The sequence below is a fragment of the Leuresthes tenuis genome, unplaced genomic scaffold (genome assembly GCF_036924035.1).
Source record: "Leuresthes tenuis unplaced genomic scaffold, fLeuTen1.0.hap1 SCAF_12, whole genome shotgun sequence".
In the NCBI taxonomy this organism is placed as follows: domain Eukaryota; kingdom Metazoa; phylum Chordata; class Actinopteri; order Atheriniformes; family Atherinopsidae; genus Leuresthes; species Leuresthes tenuis.
The window spans coordinates 26240917-26259911 of record NW_027325366.1 but is presented as its reverse complement, the minus strand read 5'-3'; the positions used below and the strand labels follow the sequence as shown (position 1 = coordinate 26259911).

The 18995-nt window shown below is 41.2% G+C and overlaps 2 protein-coding genes across 3 annotated transcripts in view; both read left to right on the top strand.

Annotated features, from left to right (window-relative positions):
- The first annotated feature begins 1222 nt into the window (after positions 1-1222).
- cxcr4b (chemokine (C-X-C motif), receptor 4b) lies at positions 1223-3113 on the top strand. Of its 2 annotated transcripts, none has more exons than XM_072397290.1 (2): positions 1223-1325; positions 1495-3113. In XM_072397290.1, exons 1-2 carry the CDS (start codon positions 1317-1319, stop codon positions 2626-2628), a joined length of 1143 nt encoding a protein of 380 aa, XP_072253391.1. In that variant the 5' UTR covers positions 1223-1316; the 3' UTR covers positions 2629-3113. The 2 variants fall into 2 exon arrangements, with proteins under 2 accessions (XP_072253391.1, XP_072253392.1); XM_072397291.1 differs by having other exon boundaries at positions 1224-1325; positions 1550-3113.
- A 2952-nt stretch (positions 3114-6065) lies between these two features.
- Positions 6066-18995, top strand: part of dars1 (aspartyl-tRNA synthetase 1) — a 24157-nt gene continuing 11227 nt past the window's right edge. Inside the window, exons 1-8 of the mRNA XM_072397294.1 lie at positions 6066-6213; positions 7885-7987; positions 10052-10081; positions 10410-10467; positions 11987-12079; positions 13263-13365; positions 17729-17831; positions 18496-18576. Of these exons, the coding sequence (XP_072253395.1) occupies positions 6191-6213; positions 7885-7987; positions 10052-10081; positions 10410-10467; positions 11987-12079; positions 13263-13365; positions 17729-17831; positions 18496-18576 (594 nt within the window). The 5' untranslated portion in view covers positions 6066-6190. The remainder of the gene's footprint in view (positions 6214-7884; positions 7988-10051; positions 10082-10409; positions 10468-11986; positions 12080-13262; positions 13366-17728; positions 17832-18495; positions 18577-18995) is intronic.

The following is an 18995-nucleotide window of genomic DNA, read 5'->3' as shown; positions in this document are numbered from 1 at the left end:
AATAGAGTTATTTTCATCACTAAATCATACCTTCATGCTCCCAACTCTCACTGAGGAATAACCACTTGATATGTTTTCAGTGCTGTTCTGTCTAATATAGAATCTACCATTACCAGTAACAGATGCATATAACATCCCCAATCTCTCTTTAACACAAGTAGGAGATCAATGACGCAAAACTCACTGAATCTATCACTGCTCTCATATATCAAATACATGAAGTAGCATTTGCATGCCTCGTGGAGGACCTTGAGTTTCAAATAGCAACGTCTGAGAGGAGGGCGGGGAGTTGTGTGGTGCCTGGCGCTGTCATCACTAACTTAACTGAAATCAAGAGAGCAGCGGTAAACGCGTGAGAGAATAGATGTTCAACACACTGTGGCTCGAAAAGCTGTTTGACAGAAGTCCCACATTACTGGTTGTGAGGTTCTTTTTAAATCCACTGGGGGAGTCATTTAGCACTTGTAAGCTCAGACATAACAGCAGTTTAGAAGTGACAGAATGAGGGAAAAGGTGTGGACAGATTCAGGCATGCGATGATGAAAACTGTCACCAGACACAGCTGTAAAAGGAATTGTAAAAAAAATCAAAGGCTGGGAGGGGACCCTGAATGGCCAGTCTCAATGTAAGCCTTTTCCTCATGAAGGGTAAAGGAGGGAAATTCAAAAAGTGAGGCTGCGTAGCTGATGATGTTTCCTGAAGAAAACTTTGTAATCCTAAACTTGCCATGTTTTGCTATAACTTCTCTGAAGAGGCATCTTTTGAGATATTGTGGTGTCTCCTTTATAGTCATATTACACTTATGTTCTGTTTGTGTTTCTTTATTTTATTGCAGTAATATTAAGATTTTAAAAAAAATGTAGCCTATCATAGAATCATAAGTTCTTATTACATGATAAATCAACACAGATGTAGCCAAAAAAATGATTGGCTGCATATAAAGGAATCTATAAATAAATAAAACAGAAATAAAAATGCAAACTTCAAGCATATTAAATGATGATAAGTTTTCACAAGTCCATAGCGAAGCCGCGACGTTTATATCAGGTTCGAACGTTATTTAACGCACTTACATAACAGATGCCCGTTTTTTTTTTTTTTCTGAAAACAAAGTTTCACAAAGTGCCACCCCTACCACAAGCACAGTTTGGAGACGGACCGTATAGAACTGCTCCTCCTCCCGTGGGGGGGAGGGACAGGGCGCCAGCGGTACTTATAGGTCTGTATGCCAGCAGATTCAATAGATCGCCCTGAATGCTTCACATGCAAACGCACGCTCCCTGCTCCTAAACTTGCGCGGACCACGAGTAGTAAACATGGATGAGGTGAGTCTTGTATTTATAACGAAATTACTTGAGGTTGCTTAGTTCAAATATATGAGAACATTCTCAAGCTGTGCTTTACTCTTCTCATTTATTTATTTTTTATGATATAAACATTTGCATACATATCAGCTGTTTTCTTTATTGTAATTCCATGTTCTGCTCTTTTCAGCTGGACATGTCATATGATATGACATTTTTTGACAATAATACTGACAACATCTCAGATGAGTCTGGAGACTTTCCGGACTTTGTTTTCGAGGAGCCATGTGGCAGAGCGCTCAGCAGTGACTTCAACAAAATCTTCCTCCCAGCAGTTTACGGAATAATATTTATCCTGGGGATAGTTGGAAATGGATTGGTTGTTGTTGTCATGGGCTACCAGAAGAAAGTCAACACGATGACGGATAAGTACCGGCTCCATCTCTCTGTGGCTGACCTGTTGTTCGTTGTCACGCTGCCCTTCTGGGCCGTGGATGCAGCAAAAACCTGGTACTTTGGAGGCTTCCTCTGTGTGTCTGTGCATATGATCTACACTGTCAACCTGTACAGCAGCGTCTTGATCCTGGCCTTTATCAGCTTAGACAGATATCTAGCTGTTGTACGGGCGACCAACAGCCAAGCTACAAGAAAGCTGCTTGCAAACAGAGTGATTTATGTGGGTGTGTGGCTGCCTGCTGCCATTCTGACTGTACCTGACCTGGTCTTTGCCCGGGTGCAGAACATAAGATCCCCAGATTTCCTCTTCATGAATGACAGTATAGAGACACCAGACTGCAGGACTATCTGCCAGCGCATCTACCCAGCGGAAAACAGTCTCATATGGACAGTTGTTTTCCGTTTCCAGCATATCCTTGTGGGCTTCATCCTGCCCGGCTTGGTCATTCTCATCTGCTACTGCATCATCATTGCCAAGCTGTCGCAAGGCTCCAAGGGCAAGTCGCTGAAGAAGAAAGCGCTGAAGACCACAGTCATCCTCATCCTGTGTTTTTTCATTTGTTGGCTGCCCTACTGCATTGGCATCTTTTTGGACACCCTCATAATGCTGAATGTTGTTCCCTCCACATGTGAGCTTCAGCAAGCAGTAGAGAAGTGGATTTCTATCACTGAGGCACTGGCCTATTTTCACTGCTGCTTAAATCCCATCCTCTATGCATTTCTGGGGGTGAAGTTTAAGAAAACAGCCAAGAGTGCACTGACTAACAGCAGCAGATCAAGCCAGAAAGCGACTCTCATGAACAAAAAGCGAGGGCCAATTTCATCTGTGTCAACCGAGTCAGAGTCTTCAAGTGTTTTGTCGAGTTAACTCATGGTCAACTTCAGAGTCTGTGTCTTTGATACTCTCAGGAAAGAGAAAATAACCTTAAGCTTTAATTTCAAAGAACTTACTACATTTTGTATAGATGTAAAATAAAGATTTTTTTACACGTTTTATTTGTATGCCTTGAAAACTCCAATTGTTTGCTTTTTTGAAGATTTTTGTAGCAATTTTCTATGTTTTTTTGTTTCTCAAAGAAGACTTAGGCAGTGCCTCATTTCCATTCGTTCAACTTTACAATCAAGATCTTTTATACCTGTTATCTTACAGCATGATGCTACACCAAAGCTCAGCCACATACTGTCCTTTGCCATTTTCTGGGCTGATAGCTGCTTTTGGAAGCCCTGTACATAGTTTGTAGCATTTTACGTGTTCGCACTTAAGTTGTGTGATTCTCTGAAAGTTGTTATTTATTGCTGTCATTCACACTGGATGTTTGTAAAATAAAGAAAACGCAAGCTGCTTTTTTTAAACTTTTATGTTTTTTAATGTAAAAAAAATAAAAGTATTTGAGTGCTTCTCATAAATATAGTGTGGAATACTTTTTTTTACCAACTCCGCCCCCTCCCAGAGTGGGCGGGTGTGTGTGTGTGTGTGTCTGCGTCTTGGGTGGTGGTGGAGGAGTGGGGAGTCACAAATGTCACCACCTGAACTGGCTGAAAAGCAGGAGGACTGAGTAGACAGCCCCTGTAATTGCAAGAACATCTGTGCACTTTACATCTTAAGCAGACATGACACAAAAGGTAAAATCTTCTCTTAAGATTAACACCCATATGGCTCTGTAACAAAGAAATTAGCATGTTAGGTTCTTTCCCGTCTTCTGCTCTTTCTTTGCAGTTTGCAAGATATACTGCCTTTATTATCTTTGGCATGTAAACAAGTAATACCCTCATTCACCTCATTCAATGGGTCAGTGGGTCAATTAGGCTATTAACTATATTGCAAAACCAAAATTTAGAACTCTTGTTAAAAAGTCTGGAGATGCAAATGGTCAGGCATTGTCTTTTGTTAGAATTCATGCGATGTCCACATGAACAAGACACTATCAAGATAAGACATGAAAATTATACATTTTGAACACATACCCACATCAATCTTTCTGTGGGCTTTTTATTTGCAGTATACACTAAAGATTTAATCTGAGTGGACTGGTGACAGAATGATGTTCAAGTTGGAGACCAAAGGAAGCAGACAACAATAGATGTCAAGAAGAATGAAGCCATCAAATGGCCTCTGTACAATGCACCGCAGTCAGTCATTTAAAACTCCAGTGGAGATACATTTCCATGTCTTTACATGCAAAAAAGGGTGTAAAGTGCTCCCATTAAGCCACAAGGTTATTGGCTGTTTAGGGATACTGCTCTCTCACAGTGAAAAAGCATAAAACAAGAGGTGCTTTTTCAGTTGGAAATGTACCCAAATGATCCTGAATTAGCATAAAAGCTTGGGTGCCTCAGCCTGTGCAGAGAGAAATATTCAATTCCGCCTTTGCTATGCTTCTACAGGTCTTCATTTGCCTCACTTTTGGATGGACTGGTTTTATTTCATCAAAAAGAAAACCACATGTGAATTTAAAAGTATAAAATAAATCAATAATTGCAGGTTTTGCGAAGGGAGGATGGGTTTGTGCTAAAGAATAATTTTGTAAAAAGCTTGAGCAATTACACGATTGGATCATTTCAACACACTATGCAACATCCATCCATTCATTTTCTAGACCAGCTTGATCAAATTCAGGGACATGGGGGAGCTAGACTCTGCAGTCTATCCCAGTTGTCATTGAGCCCACTAGAGAACATACATTTAAGATATTCAGCTATGTTTAGAATTAAATCTTGAACACAAGAAGGGTCCTTTTCATTCATTATCAAAACACTTATCCTCTCAATGCGAAGGGGAAAAAAAGTTCAACAGCGTACATCTCCATTGTTGCCTCCATTGTGGAAACAGCTTTTGGATGTTTTTCTTTTCTCAAATTTTAACTTCTCTAATTTTGTTAGAATGTAATTTTAGACCATCTGACACCACAAAAATCTGACTCTTTTCACGTCTGATATTTTGGTTAAAATAAAATTCTGTAGGTATGTTCCAACATTTAGGAGCAAAGCGTCATTTCATGGCTGACTGGCTAAAGCTATTGAAATTAGCAGGAAGTTGTTCTTACTGGTAATTCATTACCGCTGCGCATGCTGATGCTGAGTTTCAAACTGTGTTTTTATGCAAACTGCCCAACCAGCATAGTTCAATTGTTGATGTGTAGGTAAGCTAAAAAAATATAAGAGTTACTGGGTCAGAAAAAAACAGAGATAGTTTTGAAGGCAAGCTTCAGATTAAAGGAAAAACAGATAGCATATGCTCCCTTTGTGCAGTGACATGCTCCACTAAAGGTTAAGTTGTTTCAGTTGGAAAGTGAGCGGCAGGAAGGCTGTTTCCTGCATCAGGAGCTCCTGTAGCCAACAGCTTGAGAAAGGCTTTGATGACACCCCAACTGTATTCAAACCACCATCACTTGCTGTGCCTAACCATTTCTGCAAAGGTCAATGGATACCTGGATGCACTTAGTGCACTCAACCAAGGGTGTCAAAGTAATTTCACACTTTTATTGTTCATGTGGATGTAAATACCCCCACACACGGTGGCCACTTGAGTTCATGTTATTTGTTTTTATTAGTACTGTTGTTTTTATTTTGTCTTTGATGGGCTATGCTCATTTATTTGATGATGAGATCGAAATTTGACTATTTTATCACAGACTGCAGTACTTAGTCACTCTTATAATAATTGTGAGTATAATAAAAGGTTTTTTAATATATAAGATAATCAAAATAGGATTATTTAGAGCACAATTTACAGTTTAACCGATGACAGTAACATCATCGGGTACGTCACAGATGATAATGACGAGCAACGTGAGTAACTGAAGCTCCGTCATAACCCCAAACTCACAGAACACAGAGCAAGAAATGATCCCTATAGTAACATTACCCCTCGTAAGAACCACTGCAAGCTCAGCACTTATTCAGGTTCGTGAGCTTGACATAGATTGCACCAACTTTTGTCAAAATATGTGAGGACAGGCAGACAGACGGATAGATAGACCTTTTTTAGTTAATGAGTTTAATTTGGCCATACAAGAAAATTAAATTCTCACAAAAATACATAAAGGAAAAGCGTTGTAAATTGACAGTAGTTTTATGACATTTCCAGAATGGAAGAGTATCTATCATTTAGTTCTGAAATGGCAGAACAGCCTCAGTTTTGGAACGATATGCCTACCCTGAGCACACCTCCCGAAGGTAATTCCCGAAGGTTATGTTTTTACAGTTGGCCTGTTTTGTCTACTCTGTCCAGCTGCCGGACAAATATAATTCAGTCGGAACTGCAGTCTGTAAATCGTTTCTAGCCGGAATTCCAAGCATCCGGTAGTTAGTGCTTCGACAAAACAGGTCTTTCCTGTTCGTGTCCATGCTATGAACAGCTGATACGGTTCGTCTCACCTGCAGACAGCTGAGAAAAATATTTTGCTAGTTTTCCAAGAATACAGATCGACATGACGAAGGAGGAAGTCCAGGGGTAAGAATGGGGTCAAAGTTGTGTCTGCAGTGCCTCAGGTGTCATAGCTGCTCCGGGACGTCCACTTCGGATCGGTGCTAGCACCGATAGCAGCTAGCATGCATTGCTTTTACATGCCGTAGATTGCATCATCTGACAGTTGAATTGAATGTGTTTTAAACTTCGAACCGTATGGAAAGCACGTGTAAAAAGTTAGAAATATACCACAAAGCACAAGATGAAGCAGTCAAAAGACAACAATTCACCTTCGGTCTGGGAAACTTCACTTGTAGGATTTTGTCAGTGCACATTCCCGATAGAGCCTGTCAGTTTTGAACCACGTTTACAGTTAATAGTGGAGTTAAACAGGGATCGTGATTTGATGTGTTACATATGTCTTAATGATATAAGCGTAATCTGGGTAATGTAATCGGTGAAAGGGAACCAATAATGTCTGTCAAAGTGTAACAGCCCCTTGCTGCATCCTCTGAACATGTGCCAGCTTAACATAGTTAACTGACAGGTGCAGTAAGCTAAGCAGGTTTTACTTTGTGACACATGAGCATTTATCTGCGCCGAATTTGTACGATGTAGGTATTTTATGAACATCTATGTCACAGACTGACTTGGTTGTTGGAAAAGTGGTGTCAGCCTCACATTTGGCAATAGAGGAAGTGCAATTGTGGTCTGAAGTCCTCCCCTGGAAATCATAATATGTTTTGATTTTAGTTCTTGTTTAGGCTCTATTTCTATTCATAGTTGTCCTTTGGTCCTTGTTATTTCCTTTGACTAAACAGGGGCAGCTCCCACAGTCTTCATGGGCTTCCTTCAGGTCGAGACACCTGGTGTTTTGGAAGCCAAACAGTGCTTATTCATTCACCTGCAATCTTAGCACACAACTGTAGCAGTTAATACCTAAGTGCAAAGTTCATCCTGTTATATATATTTAGTCTTTGCCCTGCTGGTTTATTGCTGCTTCAGCTTTTACCGCCTTATATTCTTTGACCAAAACTAAAGGCTTATCAACTTCTGTGTAATCCACAGACTCATCCCCAATGTGGGTCAGCATAAACCATTTCCATTCAGTTCCAAAGACATGATTTCTAATGAAATACATTTAAAATCAGCATTCAGAAAGAGAACCGTTACACATGAGAACAAAGTAATCTTCTTTTATAAACTCATTCCGCTGTCTTGTGTGCTGTATTGTGGCCTTATTTTTTTTACAACCAAAGGAGTATGGAGTCCACTACCCTGTCGCTGCCACAATCTTTGGCAAATGCCACGTGCTTATCAGCACCAACATTGTACATTGTGTTTGCTTTATGTAGCAAATAAAAACACCTACATTTTTAGATGAAACAAAACTGTTATCATAATTTGATAATCTACAACCTCCACAAACTGCGTTAGAGCATTAGTTTGTCTCTAAGGCTGACGTTCTCTCAAACGTAGTGTTTATTTAGCTAATCTTTCTTTCTGACATCTCAGTTTTATCTGCTACCCAAACTCTTACCCTTTCTTTTACCCTGCCGTCATTTAGAACAATAGGATTAAAGGTAGTGCAGACTTAAAAGCTGAAGGTGGTGATGGCTTAGAATTAATTTTCCCAGGCGGTCAACTACTTCCTGGTGGGATGCAGAAGAAATGGGAGTCTTTCATGTTTATGTTGTGTGTTTCCTCCTGTTTCAGTGCGACGGAGGAGGAGCAGCAGGCTCAGTCAAAGAAAGGCCTGAAGAAACAGCAGAAGGAAGCAGAGAAAGCTGCAAAGAAAGCTGAGAAACAAGCCAAGCTGGTCAGTCGTGCTGTTTTTTGGTTTTTTTTCCCAAACCTCTATTTTGATGTCTCACATCCGCCGCCCCTTCTACAGCTGCTTTAGACTGTGACGTGCAGTGCTGGTGGGCATTGTGGGCCCAGCAGGGTTGGTAAGCTGACAGGGGGGCAAAAGTGTCCATTGTTCAAGTATTCCTGTCATTTTGGCTGTGTTTATTTTGACCCAAACAAAGTGCTATTTTTTTCTTGACTGAGAGTGCATGCAGTTAACATGACGTTACAACCATTCCACATAGTTGAGATTACACTAATTGAAACAGTTTTGCATTTACAGATGTTGAGGACACGTGTTTACATCATTCACTAAAGAGTCGAGACATTTTTCCAGTTCTTAAAACAACAAAGATTTTTTTTTTTGAGAAACTCCTTAATGCCACCATCCGTCTGGCAGACTGGAAACAGTCCCCAGCACACAGATATGCAGGCTGAACACTGTTTCATTCTACTAATCGAAGCATGAGGAGCTGTTGCCAGTTTAGCATAATTACATAATACCCAATGACATCACACATGTTGTTTTTCATTCAAAGTAAAAGTGCACGTCAGTGTTTCTTATCAATGTGTCTGCAGTTAGTATGGAAAAAAAAGTTGCATCAAAGTGCTACTAAAGTTTGCACAAGAGGTAATAATAATATTAAGGGATATTATTATCCCCCCCCCCAACTTTTCGCTTGTAAAACTGGTGCCTCTAACTGAAAATATTCCGAGCTACGATTAAAAAGGTGAGTCTGAAGATCTGCCCTTTAACGGGGTCCACCTTTCACCCCCTAAGGAAGTCCTACTTATTATCATATGATCTATAAAATCTGATTTTACAGGTCAGAGTGATCAGTTTGTGATTCCATATATTCAGTCAGCCTTTCATAACGCTAACATGGGTTTTCACACTAAGGCCTGCTGTAAGTTTTACAGTTATGTGTTTTGTGGTGGCTCATGGAGAACGGGAAGTAGTAGCAAATTTGGATTTGTAGCATTTGATTGCTGCCGGTTTCATCTTCAATGAGATCTCGTTCAGTTTTTCTGAGGAGAACTTAGAGTTCAGTCCTGTTCACCCTCACTATGTATTCTTCTACTGCACCTTCACTGATGAAAGCAGTGAACCTGAACAAAATATTTTCAGAGGGCATAACTTTAATTTGAAATCTGCATAGTACAGGAGGAGGATCTTATAAAAAGGAGTCTTGTACTTTGAGGGGTGAAAGCAGTGCACATTCTTCCAGCTGAATTCATCCAGTCAGGATTGTTTCATGGAGGAAGCAGGTGCTGTGGCTGTCAGCTCCACAGACTCCTGCTGCCGACATCAGCGTGGTATAGTGAGCAATGCCTCAGGGAAGACCTGAAAGCTGAGTTGAATGTTTATTGAGTGAGTGTTAGTTTCAGCTCTGCACTTATTCTACAAACACTTGTCACTTCTTTTAGGACCGATGTGGCTCGGTCGCTTTATGGCTATAGCTGGTCCATATCCAGTTGATCATAGGCTGCAATATCATCCATCATGTGACTGGATTATCATATCAAGGATGGGTGATTCCAATCCACTCCACTGCCACCAACCATTTCCGCACACCAATATCAATTTGCATAGAAAATGGAACTGTAGCATTGCCAAGACTCGATCTCATTGCACTCTGGGAGTCATTTGCCTACAAGTCAGTGCAGTGATAAAGAATATCTGTCCACTTACACTGTTTCTGTTACATAGCAATATCTCCTGCTGCCATTACTCATTGTCTGTGATGTGTTGGAGGAATGTGTAGAAGAGCTGGGCATTCGAGGGATCTAAGGCTCGGCTCTTGGACTGAGTTGTGATTTATTGATTTTATTCAAATCCCTGATAAGACGAGATAAAAAAAAAAAACTAAAAAAAAAAAAACAATTTACACAACTGTTGTAGCAAAACAAGTCTCCATTTGAAGAGGGATGTTTTGAAGCAGTTTTTGCTTTTGGATTTAATGGCCTGGAAATAACAAGAGGACTATCTATTTGCAACACTCCGTAACATCTCTGTCGCCTTTTTGTGTTTTAGGCGGCTGAACAACAAAGCACGGAGGAAGATGTAAGTATCCCCAACAGATCACAACACTCATCCTCTCAGACCAGCTCCCTGCTCCTTTGAGTCTACGACTGCCTTCCCACTGTTAGAGGAATTTGTACTCAGTTACCTGCATGCATGACTCTGCATTCCCTTTTTCTGCTCTACAGCTTTTTCCTAAGATTGTGATAAGTCATTATCTTTTCAGTTTGTCCCTTATCTCAGGTGTAGTAGACAGACAGACGTCTGACACTTGTGAAATCAAAGAAGCAGAACTTGCCCTGAAAACAGGAGAGAGCTGTTGTGCACGTGCTAATAGATGTGCTTTGCTTTTTTATTCCCATTCTCTAAGGACTTTGCCAAGGACCGATATGGTGCATCAGCTATGATTCAGTCACAACAAAAGCTGGGTTAGTATGGCAGTCACCCTAATTCACAAGCCCACACACACACTGATAACTGGAAAAAAGGAGTAGAAGGGCAATGAAAATGAACATGGTGTTAGTTCAAACAAAGGGAATTACATTTGTCTGTATTTTCATATCCATGGACATACATCAACCAGGTCAAATTTTTTTTATGGTTATGTTTGTTCTCCTGCTATTTGATGTCTTCACCACTGACAAGCACTGCTTCAAACTGAAGGAAAACAGCATTTCAGAAGAATGTAGTTATTCCTTATCACAAAGTGTGAAAAAAACAGATTAACCGAGAGAGATGATACAACACATGCAGCAAATGGAAAGACTGGAATGATTTTCGTGGTTTTTCTTCTCACATCATTTTAAGTCAGATTTCAAGTCTTATCTGCATTCTGCAGAACGCTCGGCTTCCTGTCAATCGTGATGCTTGCAAGACGTTGATATCTTTGCTGAAACATACTGCAGTGTATTTTAATTTTTATGCATTTGTTATTCAGAAGTGTATCAGAAGTGCTGATGGATTAGGGAATTATTTAACGGGACCAGTGTTTAAAAAGACGTTGGGTGCCATAGTATGGTGAGAAAGTTCTAGATCGCCCCAGGAGATCACATCTAAGCTGCACACTTTCCTCGTATTGCTTTTAGACATGAGAAAACAGTACGTCAGCAATTTCGATACCGTCGCACATGGTTTAGAGTGGTTGTTGTAAAAAACAGGTTGAGCATGCATTTGTACAATTAGTTAAGACTTATTTACAGTGAAACCTGTTTTAGTACAGGAAGATATCCATGGTCTGGCTGTCAAAAGTTCAGATTCAACACGATTACAACTGATTAGTATCACGAAAGATTCTTTTGTTGTTACCTTTCGTCATAAATTCACAGATGTCAGTGATAATTGCTCTAACTAGTAATGTTTCAGAACTCCCCGATGAGTAAGGCAGCAGACGGACCTGTTGATGTCGTCCATCTGTCGCGTTTACTCTTTCAGCTCCAGTGGCAGCAGACAAAGTGGGGCCTCCCTTACCTGCATGCCAAGCTCAGCCACAGGGATGGGATGGGGGGGGGGACTTTGAGCTCTTTCATGTGGGTTGACAGAGAATACTCAGCCAAAGGGGCGTCTCTGTTTTCTCCAGTGTAGCCTCTGTGTCTGCCTCTCCTGCCTGCTGATAATAAGAAGTAAGCATGCCTCAGAGTGATACAGGTGAAACTAAAGTCAATTTGTCATAAAGCCCAAAGAGAATAGCTGAGTTTTAGACAGCTTTCAGCAGGCCTCCTAGTGTGTCTTATTTATTAGGCATGCCTGTAATTTGATCATTTTATTGTGCTTGCTTCTACGCAAGCACATTCGTGCTTATTCTTGTTTCTCTCTGCCTTTGGGAGTACGAGGGGAAGATAATAAGGCTCACAAGTGGGGAAATGGGGGAAGAAAGTTCTTTGAAATAATTGTAAATATTTGTGTGCGTGTGTGTGTGTGTGTGTGTGTGTTTGTGTCTGTGTGAGCCAGACAGGATGTTGGTGCGGGTCCAAGACCTGACTCCTGAGAAAGCTGACCAGCTGATCTGGTTGCGTGCTCGAGTCCACACCAGCCGAGCCAAAGGTGAGATCATCCAACCCCCAAGCCTTTTGTTCACTTTTTTTGTCTTATAGAGACTTTCTGCTCTGTGAACGATACAAACGGCCAAGATGAGATGCCCTCTGTTCTAATCCCTGATGTGCTACACTCAACAGTCTAAAACATCTGCCTTTGGGCCATTTCTCCCCCACTCTCCTTCCACTTAAAGATCAAACAGCACCACCAGCTGACTCTGACTTGGTGTCGATGGACTTCTTAAGATTTCAATAAGTGACATCACTCTCTTTTTGTCCAGCACTGTAAAAAAAAAAAAGAACTGGATACTGCGATTGTTACATCATACACCAAACAGACCCAGAAAAAAGTAGAATTTGATAAGCGACTTAACCACATTTTAGGATTGAGTGCACTTGCAAAGCAGTTTTTTTCAGTGTCTCCTTGTCAAGCAGTTTTGACAACCCAGGGGTGTTTCTCATATCATTATCAAGCTGGCATGTCACTGCCAACTGGAAGATCAGGTAACCTGTCCTCTCTCGGTTCCAGCTTCTGGCAGCCATGAAGCCTCTCTGTTTGAATACAAAGACCCCACTGAGCTTTGCCTGATTATTACACCTCTACTGAAACACCTCACATTTTTGTCTACTGTGGTAAAACTGTAATTACAAATAAACTGAGGCCCTAACAATAATAGTCTTTTTGCCATTTCCTCTCAGGATAACTTCCAGAGTCAAGAGTCACTTCCTATTTACTTGTGTTTTCATTCTCTGTGCTCGCTGTAGGATGTCCGTGAGAGCAGAACAACATCCTGATTTGGTGTGGGATGAGGTGCATCTGTTGGTGGGATTTTGGCATTGCTATTATCTCGACCATCCTCCTCATTCTCACAGGCAGCAAACTTCAAAGTATCTGGGTGGTCCTGCTATCTGCTGCTCTGAGTTTTTGTTGGCTTGCTTGTTTACACTCCTCCTAGGTGTGTGTGTGTGTTAACGTGTTTGATAGGAAGGTAACAATCACACCTTCTCCACACAGTGCTCTTCAAACACAAGGCTCTGTTCACAAATGTTTGACACTACCTGATCCTTGCAGCTGCAGGACACCTTCTTCATGTGAAGTTGCTCAAAAACTTTGCTTCAAACAGAGTGCCCAGGGTTTTGTTGTGACAAACTTCTTAAGCGTGCACTATCTATTGTTGCTGCTTTGCTTCCAGGGAAGCAATGCTTCTTGGTCCTGCGTCAGCAGCAGTTCAACGTGCAAGCGCTGGTCGCAGTGGGAGATCGTGCCAGCAAGCAGATGGTCAAGTTTGCAGCAAAGTGAGTACAGAGACTGTTTTTCCTGTCAGACGTAGCAAAAACAATGGTGGGAAAAAGCAGTGCCCTAATCGTCCACTGATCCATTTTCACACATTCTGAGGAAAGGGGGAGGGAGGGCAAATCAATCATTTTTCTCTTGACAGCCAAAGCTGGCTTTTAACAGGGTGGAATACAGCAGTGTTTTAATGGAGCACTTCCTGTGGAGATGGCAGATACAGCAGCACGGATCGGAGGAGGAGGGCATACTTAAGTGCCAAGCATCATTAGTCATGTTAGCAGCTATATGGCAGTCTATAAATGAATGCAACTTTCTGCTGATATGCTCTATATTAAAGGGAATGGAGAGGTGCTATATAATAAATAAATATAATAATATAAATAATGCTGCTTTAGGCCGACATTAAATGTTCACAAGAGACCTCGTTTTTTTTTTAAGGAACTCTAATGGGAGTTTAAATTGACATAGAAAAACGTTATGATGCAATGCATGAAATATGCAGAGCACTGATTTCAAAACAAGCATTTGTTTTGCAGTACACCCAGTGTTTAGTGAATTAAACGTGGAATACCGTAATTATCATGCATTAAATGGATTCTCTGTCGATGTTGCCAAATTAGGCGAAGGTAACGCCCACAACTGTAATCGGCCACACCAAAACGGCAGTTAGTCCTGAGCTTAAGCAATGCAGAGATTTCAGCAATGAGTGCAGTTTGAAACTGCTCAGTGGCACACACTGTTAGGGGCTCGTAAATGTCTCCCAAGCTTTGCATGTTTTGCCATTCTTCAGGAAAATCCTATGAAAAGTTGACAGAAAATGATTTGACTGAACGCTCTGGTACAAACAGAGCAGGGTTTTGAAATGTGTTAGTCTCCATATCTGTTCCAGATAGTTGCTTCACACACTCAGCAGGCCCTGAAACCTTAACTCTAACCTGTGCCTCTCTCCCCAGCTCCCCTGTCTGCTTTGAAATGAGCAGCAAAATAGTGTTTCCAAAAACAGCCTGTTTTATTTCAAAGAATATATAATGCATGAAAAGAAAAATGTCGATGTCTGTGCTTTTTTGAAAATGCAAGACTTGGAAGAAAGTTAATGCCGATGCTCCCTCCTGTCTGTGTTGTAGACACAGTTACGGCTGGAAATACGTGGCTGCTGACACAATTTTTGCTTTATCTTTTTACCAAAGTGTATTCAACTTAAAAGTTGTAAAATGAACAAGGAATTAAAGCACAGAAGCTTCTTTTGGTCATATGACGTTGAGATTAACCGGCACTAGAAAAACTTTGTTTACTGTAATCTGTAAAAACACTTGGAGGTGGTGTAATGGTTTGGGCATGTATGGTTTCCAATGGCACTGCATTACTAGTGTTTGTTTATGGGTAAACTGACTCAGCCAAGTGCAGCAGATTGGATTGGACAACACCTCACCGTACAGATGGCTTATGAAAATGTATATACTGCACAAATAACCCATAAATCTTAGACCGTATCTTAGATAATCTTAGATAACTGTAACATGAACCTGTTTTGCTAAACAGCTGAAATATCAAACATGGCTATTTTTGGCTTCAGTGTAAAACGGGTCTGTAAAAAGTGTTTGACTGCCCACGTCTGTATATATCATATCATGTTCATGTTAAACCCTGCAGGTGCTTCATGGTAGATTGTTGCAGTATTTTCAAGTTTTCAGGAAACTTGTCCCAAAAGCAAACATGTTTCTACTGATGTCGAGGCCACAGCGGGTCAGTAGACTCTTGACCTTAACTGCCTGAACAACCTGACCCCTGTTTGTCCCAAACCGTTCACTGTGGCACAGTTCCTCTTTTTCAGGTTCAGCTGTATTGCTGCAAAATTGCACTTAACACATAGCTATGTGTTAAGTTTCTCACCTAATAAGAGCTGGTGGGTAAATGGTAAATGGACTTGTACTTGTATAGCGCTTTTCTAGTCTAACTGACCACTCAAAGCGCTTCTAACACTACATGCCACATTCACCCACTCACGTCTTAAAAAATAACTACGTGCTCTAATCATTCATACACACATTCGTACCCCGATGGATACATCGGGAGGCAACGTGGGGTTCAGTGTCTTGCCCAAGGAAGCCAGAGTCGAACCACAGACCTTCCGATTGGTGGGCAACTGCTCTTCCTCCTGAGCTACAGCCACCTGAGCTCACATCTTATATGGACAGCAGTTCCTCAATCTGCTTGTTAAATCTTGCAACAGGGCAGTTACATTGCATTGCAAAACTTTACACCTAACGACAGATCAAGTGAAAGTGATGTCACGGTTGCCAAGACAACACTGTCCTATATCAAAACTAAAAAACAACAAAGTCACGCTGCAGTTAACATAGTGTAACGCACATAGTTGCTGTTGTCAAAATGTCTTTTTGTATTTATCAGTAAGAACAGGTGACACCCCCAGTTCCTGTGGCTTGGTGTCCCTCATCTAGTTTCACACACTTTAGTGCAATGATTGACAAGCTGAGTGAGGCCCTGGATTAAGAGGAAATCCTCTCTTAATCATGTTGAAGACAGAGATGATATGTTGGGGGAAGTCTGCTTTTTTGTATAGTATGTCCAAATCCTCCTCTTCTCACACACAGTTGAAGTGATCATTCTTCAACCTTCATTCTGCTTGAGTTTCTGAGAGGACTGGGTTTGACGTGCAGTTTGTGTAAAACCGTTGTCATTCATCGAGTTATTCTGCTCCAAACCACAGCGCCTCTATGACTCATGAAAGGTTGATTGAACCTTACTGCACATGAGTTCTGCTTACTTAGTTTTGCTAAGTGAGCTTTATTAGTTTTATTGATTAGTGAGCAGTCTGTCAGAAGTCGTATAGATTTTATATTCAGAGGCTGGTTTAGGCAAATGTTTTGTCTATTATATGATCACTGTAGTTTATGATTGTGAACATCTTGGGCTGAAATCAACAGTGTAGGGGAAAGCATTCATTATATCTTTGAAAAACCTGATCTAATCCTTTCGACTACCTGTTTCCTATGTTAACCGGTCGAGACCCTGTGGTTTAGGCACTTTATTACAGTCATATTTGAACTTTTAAACACTTTTATATTTGACACAAATGAAGACCACTTTGGATGCAGGGCTGCTGATATCACCATCGTGTTTTTCCTGGGTCACTGACTGTCACTCTCCTCTCTCTGTCTCATATGTCTCATCTTCTAGTGATATTGTCAAATTTCAGTGTCTTTCTCTCAGTGTGAGCTCAATGTGTTGTCACCAGCCGTCTTTGGGGCCCAGCATCGGTGGTTATTAATGTGTAGATTTATTTATTTTACTGATCTATTAGATGGGAAGGACTGTGGTGGCAGCTGTCGTGGGGCTGAAGGGGCAGCAGTGTCTCGCTGTTCAGTCCCTCATTACTGCTTTTTAATGAGGATGAGTGACGGATTACAGCAGGCTTCCCATCTGGCCTTGCACTGTTTGGCAGTGGGTGGTGTTCCTCTCATCCTGGGTGATACTCAGAGTTTCAGCTTGGAGCCTGACTAGAGAAAGGGTGCATTCTTTTTAAAGCCTGTGGTAATGAAATTAAAAACATTTCCCCTGCGTATTCTTTAGTTTACTTTCATTTTAATGTGTTGGGGGAAATTCTCACCACTGCTGTCACTATCGGTTATTGCTGTAGAGTTGGGTACTTCCCACGAGCTGCAGCGTGATGCAGTGTTTTCTCAAAGCTCACAAATACACCTAAAGCTCAACTGCTTCTGTTTAATACACCCTTTGGGACTGATAGAAAACAGTAAAACCAATCTGGAAATTGTGGTTATGCAAATTACCATGACGAATCCTCTCATTTACCTCTACATTAGTTGTTTCTGATTCACGGGTGTAATCAAATAGGAGCTTTCGTACTTACGTCCAACGAGATGATATTTTTCTTAAAACAAAAAGTGAAATAAGCACCCTTTAAAGAATCATTTGGAATGGCTAGAATTGTAGTGTAATTGTGTATTTCTTTCTTTCTTTCTCAGACTTGGCAGTTGCAACTCCGTGATAGCTCTTCTAAAATAACGTGTGAAAATTGTAAGACATTTTGTTGCAGCCTGTTGATTGGAGCAGGGAAAACAGGATAGTGGTTTTGTTCTGAAAACCTCGACTAACCCCTTTCCTCTGTCAGCAAATGTGATTGCATCACTGTTATTTTTGGGCTAACTGAAAAAGCACCCATTCAAAAATCCCTCACCCATATGCTACGCCGGCCTCTGCACATTACGCCATGAAAAATGTAAAAGCTTGCCTGTGAGCGTGGATCAGAGTTGAACTGGGATGGGGTTTTGATGCAAACGTATGAGTTTGTTTGCTAAGTGCTGTTTGTTGCTTACACTCTTTCAGCATCACCAAGGAGAGCATCATAGACGTGGAGGCGGTGGTGAGGAAAGTGGGGCAGAAGATCGAGAGCTGTTCCCAGCAGGACGTGGAGCTCCATGTTGAGAGGGTTAGCTTACCTTCACCAGCATCACACAGAAGATTAAACACTCCCTTCTAATGAACCACAATTCCCTTTTATGCATAAATAAAGATACAAAGTTGTGCTTTTTGCCTGGCTCCACTTAAACGTCCAGATGCTGGGGCATCCACAATTCATATCTTTCAGGCAGGTACACGTCTGCTCTCATGGGAAACACACGGGTCCCATGCAGACAGACAAACTTCTGCATCACAATGCACTTAACATTTCATTCCTCCTTTAGGCTCTTTGCTCAACAGAGGTTGTGATCATTTATGGGCTGCTGACTCTGTACTTGCTGTGTTCATTGTATAAAATTCATCCAATGTTATAGGTGCTAGACAAAAAATGTGACATATCAAATATCAGGCAGTCTACTTTCACCATAAACCTGCTAAAATACCAGCAACATGAGAAACAGCAAATGTACATGATTGTTAGCAGCAGCACAGAAACTTGACAGATTGACGTTGTTGTCAGTTACAGACAGTGTCTCACATCCAGGTGGGGCTTTAACAGATGAAGCTCACTCTCTTTCACTTTGACTTTATCTGTATGTGGAGTCTGAGAAGTTTCCGTTATCTGAATGTCTAATAAGAAACTATTGTCACACGTTTGATTTTGGTGTTCTTTTTGTTTTTTCTCCGGTCAGATTTTCGTCATCAGCCAGGCAGAGCCTCGTCTCCCCCTGCAGCTGGAGGATGCTGTCAGGCCTGATGGAGAAGGAGAAGAGGTGAGGATGGAGAAGAGGGCACGTGTCATCCAAGTTCCTAAATACAAAGATTGAGGGACATGTTGAGCATTCGTTTGGTGATTGAGAGCTCAGCCCAGACGGCTCAAGATCAGCTCACCAAAACATGACTGTGCAGTTTGCTTAACTTAAAAATGAAGAGTAACATTGGCTGACTGTCACTGGGTTTGAGGATGTGGTGAGTATTCGCAGATATGTTTGGTCTGAACATGCTGTGACAATTAAATGATAAACAGTCAAGTCCTACTTGATCTGAATACTAAGGGCAACAGAGATCTGTGTTTTTGGCAGACTCGCAGATCGAGTAATTAAATCTAAATTCCTCGTTCTACTCACCCCTCTCAATGCAGATGGTTATTTCATCACACCCTGTTTATCGGAGCCAGCGTTTTGGGAGTTCT